This window comes from Microtus ochrogaster, chromosome X (assembly GCF_000317375.1).
Source record: "Microtus ochrogaster isolate Prairie Vole_2 chromosome X, MicOch1.0, whole genome shotgun sequence".
In the NCBI taxonomy this organism is placed as follows: Eukaryota; Metazoa; Chordata; class Mammalia; order Rodentia; family Cricetidae; genus Microtus; species Microtus ochrogaster.
In genome coordinates this window covers 9,387,954-9,397,488 of record NC_022026.1, presented here as the reverse complement: position 1 = coordinate 9,397,488, position 9,535 = coordinate 9,387,954, and the positions used below count along the sequence as shown (strand labels likewise).

General features: G+C 36.6%; 1 protein-coding gene across 1 annotated transcript in view; it reads right to left on the bottom strand.

Moving 5' to 3' along the window:
* Cul4b (cullin 4B) overlaps positions 1–9,535 on the bottom strand; it is a 113,184-nt gene that overhangs the window by 19,011 nt on the left and 84,638 nt on the right. Inside the window, exons 6-13 of the mRNA XM_013350462.2 lie at positions 6,193–6,296; positions 5,482–5,551; positions 4,178–4,251; positions 3,270–3,432; positions 3,009–3,098; positions 2,626–2,708; positions 1,839–1,906; positions 363–481 (exon numbers count right to left, since the gene is read on the bottom strand). Of these exons, the coding sequence (XP_013205916.2) occupies positions 363–481; positions 1,839–1,906; positions 2,626–2,708; positions 3,009–3,098; positions 3,270–3,432; positions 4,178–4,251; positions 5,482–5,551; positions 6,193–6,296 (771 nt within the window). The remainder of the gene's footprint in view (positions 1–362; positions 482–1,838; positions 1,907–2,625; positions 2,709–3,008; positions 3,099–3,269; positions 3,433–4,177; positions 4,252–5,481; positions 5,552–6,192; positions 6,297–9,535) is intronic.

Sequence of the window (9,535 nt, the reverse complement as noted above, 5' to 3'; positions counted from 1 at the left end):
TACCAACTGCCAATAACAGACAGAGGTGGCCTTCATGAGCCTCTTCGAACAAATAAAGAAAAAAATCCTTCCTTAAAAATGCATTTAACAGGGCTGGAGAAATGGCCCAGAGGTTAAGAGCATTGCCTGCTCTTCCAAAGGTCCTGAGTTCAATTCCCATCAACCACATGGTGGCTCACAACCATCTGTAATGGGGTCTGGTGCCCTCTTCTGGCCTGCACGCATAAACACAGACAAAATATTGTATACATAATAAATAAATAAATATTTTTAAAAAATGCATTTAACAAGAAGTGCTGATATTCTTGGTATACAGATTACAAAACATGCAAGAGAAAACTCAACAGGTAAACAGTTAATACCTTGATATACTCAATCCACTGCTGTAAGAGAACCTGAACTCCACCTCGAACTCTACTGAAGAGCTGATACAGAAGAGACAGATCTTGAATTCGATTTTCATCAAGAAGGTTATTTAAACCTGATTTGAAACATTTTGGCATTAAAATAAAAGAATCAAAAAGTGAATAAAATTGTCATGCATTTTAATGAAATGTAAGTTGAAATTATTATTATGATATACTGGTCTAAACTATATTAAGTATATCCTGTAAGAACACTAAGCTTTAGAAGTTCTTCGCTCTACAATGCTAAGAAACACATCACACACACACACACACACACACACACACACACACACACAGAGTTTGAAATGCAAGGAATACCTTCCTTTACTGCATTCTTACATGTCCAAATTGCCACTGTTTCTCTTTTTGCTTTGCAGTACTTTGGGTGAACTCAGTGCAACTCATATACACTAAAACGTTTATCACTGACTCACTCCCCCCAGCTCAGTTTCTTGACTGGTATTAGCAGAACTCTCTTCTCAGTTCCACTTTCAGTCAGGAAACTGGCAACAACAGAAAGTTTAGGACAATGAACAGGGGAAAGACTCATCAATCTTCAGAAATGAATTACATGCTTATCAAGTTTGAGGTTTTTCTTCATTAAATTCAAAATTCTTTGATAAACCTTTGGTCAAGCTGTTTTAATAAAATGATTTTGAGCACTAAAAACTTAACTGCTATACAAAAAAACAATTCACAAAATATTCTCCTTTCCTTCTGATGCTTAGTTATTAATAAGCAGTTTTTACTAATAATGGCTAACTGAGACAAACAATTCTGAGACCATTCTTCCACCACTGATTAAAATTAGGGAGGCAGCCGGGCGGTAGTGGTGCACGCCTTTAATCCCAGCACTCGGGAGGCAGAGGTAGGTGGATCTCTGTGAGTTCGAGACCAGCCTGGTCTACAGAGCTAGTTCCAGGACAGGTTCCAAAGCCACAGAGAAACCCTGTCTCGAAAAACCAAAAAAAAAAAAATTAGGGAGGCAGAGGCAGGTGAATCTCTAAGGTGGAGGCCAGTATGGCCTACAAAGTGAGTTCTAGGACAGACAGGGCTACACAGAGAAAGCCTGTCTCAGAAAAAAAAAAAAAGACTAGGGTGGCACATGTTAGGGATAGTATTTATTTGAACTTTCTGAGCAGACTTGATGGTGACCTTATTTAGTTTTTTCATTTAGATTTTATTTTTTTATTTTATATGTTAGGGTTATGCATTATTTCTTATGTTTTGCCTGAATGCATGTGCAGTGGGAATCCCTGGTGCACGGAGGACAGAGAGAGTATTGGATCCCCTGAAAACTAGAATTTTGGAGGGTTGTAAGCTGCCATGTGGGTACTGGGAACTGCTAGAGTCCTTTGCAAAAGCAACAAATGCCCCTATCCACTGAGCTATCTCTCCAGCCCTAGTAATCTTTTACAAATTGCCAATTACCTTTCTGAAGTATTGCTGTTAAATGTTCACCTAGAAGTTGTTTCTCAACAGAAGCAATCAATGACTTCCTAAAAGGAGGAAAACAGAATTACTGAGATAGGATTCTTCTGAAACTTCAAACTTCTAGAGAAAAGAAGCCAAATATTTCATTTTACATTAATTTTGTCATTTCTATCGTATGTGTCAATTTAATAGTGCTGAAGATTTATTTTGCATTATGCCTAGAGGAAGAAAAATAATGCATATTTCAGAATTTGCTCAAAGTAATGTTTTTCAAGGTCTTGCTGTGCCTAGCTATTTCCAAGTTTCTCAGCTTTTTACTAAGGTAAAAACAGTTATTTATGCTGCTTAATGGAACTACTTGGTTAGTAAGACTGAAAAGTACAGAAGCAGTTTCTCTCTGAACGCCCACTTACTGAGTTTTAATCACTAAAAAGATTTTAAAAGCCGGGCATGGTGGTGCATGCCTGTAATCCCAGAACTTGGGAGCTGGCATGGAGGACTGTGAGTTCCAGGGCAGCCTGGGTTTTAGTGAAACTCTGCCTCAAAAACACCAAAAATTTTAAAGATTAACCCCTAATACTATGTTGAAATTACATAATTAACACATCCAAACAATAATCAAACCCTTGATTAAGTCTAATTAGTTAAGGTAGATAATAACTTGAAGTTTGCATTATGAAAACAATTGTTAAAGACTAAGTCAGACCTGAAAATTGTTACTAACATGTTTAAGATGCTTAAATTGCTTTACCAACAGTTTTAAGACTAAGCATGTAATACTTACTGGGTGGTCTGATCTAAGTAAGTAATAAGTCTGTCTGCTTCTTCTTCTAGGCGTTTATTAACATGATGAAGATACTCAGGAACCTACAAAGATAGTTTTTTATATTATTGTTTTCCTCCCCTTAAATCACTCAGAAAATGTCAAGTCCAAAAGATGCGGGGATCAGCCCCGTCAAATGTGACAAGGTAGAATCATATGTAAAATTAGAGGTAGAGTTTATGATCCAGAATTCTGGCCTTTAAGAAGAGAGAAAAGAAAGGAGCACCTAAGTGAGAGAAGAGCATTACAATGTTGGGAATATAAATACAAAGGGAAGTTTGTGTTCTACAATGTAATATCTAATGTAAGAGGTGGTGGATTTATTAATCATGATTTTTAAATACCTCTCTTTCTTGCATTAACTTTTGACCTTCAGCTGCATAAAGCCGGTTAGTTTCTTCTAAAAATCGTTGTTCAAAAGAGTCTTGGTAAATCTAGGAAGGAAAAAACCAAAAGTATTTGTTTAGTCATTAAATATGTACTGAATGTCTTCCATCCCATCTGAACTCTATCTGAACAGCACTCTGACTGTGGATTTCAAACATCAAACTAGGAATAGGAATCAGATTCGTAGGCAGCACAGGTGAGTGCTAGGTGTAACTTACTTGCAAATCAGACAGCATACTTAAAAGGCTTCGAAGTAAACTTCTATCGATTGCTTCACCATTCCGCTCTCTCTCAATCAAGAGAAGGATGCCATCAATTGTTTTTGTTTGAACTTTTTGATCACTTATAATATGAGCCCGAAATAACTCTAATCCCATGTCCCTACAATTAAAAGAAAAAAAAAAACATCATCTAAACTGGCAATACAATGTCTGAACAGGCTTAGTTAACTTATTTCATGTTAACTGGAGCCCCAAACTTCGAAGCAGTGATTATAAAAGAATAAAATCCATATTTAATGAGTAACATTATGAAAGCATACAGGAAGCTCATTTTGTCTTTAATGGGAACTGAAACTGAATTCCTGGCTTCCTCTATAACTTTTTTTAGTGTCTAATTTCTTCTGGTGGCTACCTTTTCTCAGTCAAATCAAAGATAAAACTAGTTCAAAGACATAAAATAATTTTCACTCTACTGGATTTGAGTAATTTATTTGGTCATTTAGTACGTGGCTTAAGAACCTGAAAGTCAGTGAATTTCAATCATTACTGTAGGTATATGCTAAACACCTGAGGAGGGACCAATTCATTCTATTATTTTATTTTCACAAACAAACACACTTTTCAGTATATAGTCACAAGTAAAAAGAAACCTTAAATAATCAGCAATAACAAGATTTGGGCACAGAAATTCTATAGTAAACTTTAATCTTCATACTTTACATAAAAATTTCTTCATACACTATGACTGAAAGTTAACTTTCTACCATATTAAAACAGGCAAAAAGCTAAAACTCAAATGAGAAATTTTAGGAGAATATTCTGAATACATCTTGATCTCTTTCGTTATAATAATGTCATATAATATATAACAATTTTTTTTCATAGTAATTCTCTGGCATCCTTACCAAATGGAGGGTAGCATGGAATTCTGAAGTACATAAGTTCTATCCAGAAACAAAAAAATGCTCCTGATCATTATCTGTCAAAAAAAAATCAAGCAATTTTTGAAATTTTGAAACTATAGCTCTTAATGAGAATTGAAAGATTTTTATACTAAACAGACTATTAGCATCCAACATTCAAATAAATACATCTAGCTGAGCATACCTCATATACTTATCTTTAAACTATTGTATTAATCTAGACAACAGAGAATTAAGATGGCCCTCTGATGATGTCTTTGCTACTTAAGAAGTAACTGAAAAGGGAAACAAGAGGTAGTACTGGGGTGCATGCCTACAAATCCAGCCCTCAAGAGGCTAAGGCAGAAAGATCTTGAGTTTCAGGCCAGCATGGGCTACACAGTGAGAGTCTATCTCAGAAAAAAAAGAAGGACTCCAAGCTACAGTTAGTTCTTCCTTAGCAGCAGTGCTGGGAGGTAAAACTGTCTTAAACTATACCCATGGCATTCAGGGGGGTAGGAAGTGAACTTAAAGACTTCTATTTACATTAATAGAATAATACCAGACTAGGGAAGATGAAGAAATGCATCATCTAAATAAACTAAAATACCAACTTTTATAAGTAGCCAAATAATCTATGGGGATATTACCAATAAGACTAACAGAGGAAGATGAAACTTTAATGAAAAATAATCAGGGTCAATAATTCAGAAAAAAAGAATGGAAGTCAGGTGTGATGACTGATGCACATAATTCCCAGCACTTAAGACATTGAGGCAGCGGGATTTGCCATGAATTTGAGACGGGCATAAGCTACACAGTGAGTTCAAACTCGTCTGGTTACAGAGTAAGACCTAACCTCAACACAAAAACTGCTATCAACAACAACAAAGACTCTAGAATGGAAATCATTCTGAAATGTTAGTTTCCCTATAATTTGTAGTTTTAAAGTAAAAATCTAACCCAAATCAGCTTCCAATTTAGAAAAAGAACAATTATGGAGCACCTCCCGGCTACAAAAGTTTTTTATTCACCTATTTCTTTAACAACGTCTTACCATGTATCCCAGACTGGCCTAGAATGTATAATGTTTCTGTCTCAGCCTCCCAACTGTTGGAACTCCAATTGTGTGCTGACACTTCTGCCTCTAAAGGCTTTTTTCTATTACTATACAGTGCTCAGGCTATATACCAGGGTATCACTTAGGCTAAGCCGGTAACTCAGTTACCCCATAATTCCTTCAACAAAATTGTTGAAACATTCTAGCACTTGAACTTGTTTGCAATGAATTATGTAGTACAACTTACCATTTGCCTACAATGATTTTGCCAGCATTTATCAATCTTTTTTAGAAAAAGAACACTATCCAATGAATCCCTGAGACATATGTTAAGGATATTTTAAACTGTTTCATACAAGCAATATGTATATTTTTTTGTCTTATTTGTTTTAAATATATAATACCCATAGAACAAATGAAATTAAATAAATTATAGAACATAATTCTATTTCTTAAACTGCAGGAAATTAGATCCCACTTAACCTGCCTTTAAATCTAGTCTCTTTTTAAAAAAAAAAAAGGTTAATTATGTAAACACTATTCTGTCTGCATGTATGCCTGTAGGTCAGAAGAGGGCACCAGATCTTATTATAGATGGTTGTGAGCCACCATGTGTGTACTAGACCTCTGGAAGAGCAGCCCGTGCTCTTAAACCACTGAGCCATCTCTCCAGCCTGCTAAATCTAAACTTAAACATAACTGAACATTAATTTTCTGTTTAAGATTTCCCTCAATGGAAATCTGCCAGAACAAAAGGTTAACAACAGGAAATTTTTACTTAAATAAATAAATACCACACGTAGATTTTGACCCTAATTAAAACTGAAATTTCAAAACTTTGTTTTTTTTCCTTTAGAAATAACAGAACAAAAATAGTCTACCAAACATAGGCATTCTACTTCCAATGGAGATATTCAAGAAGAAACAAATTTAAGATATTCTGTTTTGAAAAGGATATTCTCTGAATTGATGAATCTGTGCTTTGATGTGATCTTCACAGATCTGTCTCAGCTGCATATACAAATTTGCAGAAATTTTGTAAGAACAAAGATTTTCTACAGCCTGTAAAATAGAATACATAATTCATTACGACAGGTTAGAGGAGGGGAAGGGGTCTCAGCAATCACATGAAGTCATTATTTTGTTATATGCTACATTAGCTCATTGAAAATCTTGTCCTCGCCGGGCAGTGGTGGCGCACGCCTTTAATCCCAGCACTTGGGAGGCAGAGGCAGGCAGATCTCTGTGAGTTCTAGGCCAGCCTGGTCTACAAGAGCTAGTTCCAGGACAGGCTCCAAAACCACAGAGAAACCCTGTCTCGAAAAATCCCCCCCCCCAAAAAAAGAAAATCTTGTCCTTTTTAAAAAAACAAAAGTATGATATTAACCCAGGAGGCTGAGGCAGGTGGATCAGAAGTTTGAGGCTAGCCTGAAAAACCTTAGTCACATATATACACACAAGCACATACCCCCTCCAAAATAGATACAAAGTAAAACAAGAAAATATAACTAGTGTGGCTAAAAAAAACCGTTTCACTACCAAGGTACTACCCCAAAATGTCCACATTTGTATGCTTATAATTGTTATGCCAAAAGTTAAGGATGAAGGGAATCAAGTCAAGTTCTCCTCTGTGAGGATATCCAATTCAGAGCGACTACTACATACAAATGCTCTCTTATTACAAATGATAATAGTTTTCATAAGCAGGGTATCACTAAAATTTAAAAATAATTTTGGCTGTTGTTTATGTATGAGATGGGTCAGAAACGACTACTACAACTCAATTAAAACTTACTTATACTTCCTTGGATTTTCCTGAATATAATAAAGTAGAAATTATTGGTAGGAGGATTAAAATTAGTATGATATAAATACCATGAAATTTTCTCCAGTGTTTCAATTTACAAAACGTTTCAATATAGGGGCTGCAAATTGGGCTTAGTGGTTGAACACCTACCTGCCTACCCAGTTTGAGGCCCAAGAGTTCATACTCTGAACAACAAAAAGAACGCATTTTTCCTTCATTAGAGTACTTGAATTTATCCTCAAATCTTAAGAGGACAAGTTCAGATTCTGTGTTTCTTACTATGTGTATCAAATCAAAAGCCTTTCAAGTTTAAAACAACAGGTATGGTAACTCTGATGTTACTCCATAATTGGTAATGCTCAAGAGTACACCAAGATTCCTTTCTCACTATAACACAAGACAAAATCCCTTATCAAAAGGGACTTGGAGCGGGGCGGTGGTGGCGCACGCCTTTAATCCCAGCATTCGGGAGGCAGAGGCAGGTGTATCTCTGTGAGTTCGAGACCAGCCTGGTCTACAAGAGCTAGTTCCAGGACAGGCTCCAAAACCACAGAGAAACCCTGACTCGAAAAACAAAAAAACAAACAAAAAAAAAACAAATAAAAGGGACTTGGAGGGTCCAAGTTCTATTGGTCTGAAGGGAATTTTGTAAATATGTAGCTAAACGTCATATTGGTAGGATTCAAGTCCAGTAATCAAGGAAAAAAAAAAGAAGAAACTGCCAGGCAGTGTTGGTGCACATCTTTAAATTCCACCATTTGGGAGGCAGAGGCAAGCAGATCTTTTGAGTTAAAGGCCAGCCTGGTCTACAAAGAAAATTCCAGGATATCCAGAGCCACACAGAAATCCTGTCTCAATATGACATAATATATACTTCATCTTTTCTACTTTCCCTACTTCTGATACTTATTTATTCCACTTCCTTTTGTGTTCTCCTTTATCTCATAAACCAGTTCTTGACACCTTTATTTACACTCTCACATAAGAAACCACATTTTCTGTTACTATTCAACTGGGTACTGCTTCTTCAAAATCAGGTTACTCCTTTCACTGCCACGGATTTGCCGAATGCTGCCATCCATCACACTCCACTGACCCGCCACTAAATCAATAACTTTCTTTTTAAGTGTATACCCGGCTCCTTGACTTTACTTCTCACAGAGTGATCACAGAGTCCTAAGTTATTTAATAATTTGAGTTTCAAAGTATGTGTATGTGTTTATTTGACAGAGATTGCAACAAGACAGATACATCCTGCATATTAGAAGGGATGTGATCAAAAGACTTTAGTGTGAGCCAAGTGTTGTTACAAGAATAATCAGAAATAAGACTCCCTACCACAGTCTTTAGGAGAGAGACATGAAGAAGTCTCCAGGGCAGAATCATCTCAACCACCCAGAGCGAAAAGGATAGAGCACTTGTGAGAATAATCAGAAACAGAAAAACGAAGCTGAGCTTTACATGCAGTCTCATGTATGATTAGCTGAAAGGTGGTAGAGTAAGTTTCAAGTGGGCTAGAGTAGTATAACTCAGTGGTAGACTGTTTGCTTAGTATTCATGAGGTCCCAGGTTCACAACCTAGCAATCTAAAAGATGAGGGTGTAAACACAGGGTCTTTGAAGGTAGTCAGGCATAAAATACAAACGTTTAGCAAGCTTTTAACCCTTATTCCTCCAAATACTAGCCCCTATCCTCCCAAACCACATATCAAATTAAAAGCACAAAATAACCCACTCCAACCACTTGCTTGAAAATAATATATACACACAGAGAATGAAATGTGCTTCATAAACAAAGACAGTATGAAAGATAAAGAATTCCCACCACGGCGCTCAACTCTTGTCATAGGCAGTCTAAGTTAGGTATTATTTTTCAAACTTTTATATTTAAAGAAAGGAAAACAATTGGCTGGTGAAGTGGCTCAAGCCTATGGCCATGACTTCCACTGATAAACTAACAAACTTAGCCTCTGATCTCTACAAGCATTCTGTGACATGGTCCTCCTCCTACGTCATCATACATAGAGGCATAAACAAATTAAAAATTAAAGTTTTTTAAAAAAGACCTGATTGTGGTAATTAAAGTTTTTGAAAAAGACACCAGGTTGTGGTGACACATACCATATAGCTAAGTTCAATAAAACAAGTGACAGCTAGCTCATGCTGGTGTGGATGTGGAGTAAGGGGACAAGTATGTAAGAGGCATGTAGATCTCTAGGAGCTCACCGACAGCCTGATCTATATAGTAAGGTCCAGGCTACCTAAGGCTATACAATGTGACCCTGTCTCAAAAAAAATTAGAAAAAGAAGAAACTAGGTATGGTAACAAATATTTGAAGGCCAGCACTCAGGAGCCTGAGGCAGAAAAATCTCAAGTCTGAGTATGAGTACAGCTTGGGCTATACAGAGTAAGATTTTGCCTCAAAAAAAATAGTAGAAAGCCGGGCGGTAGTGGCGCACGCCTTTAATCCCAGCACTCGGGAGGCAGAGGCAGG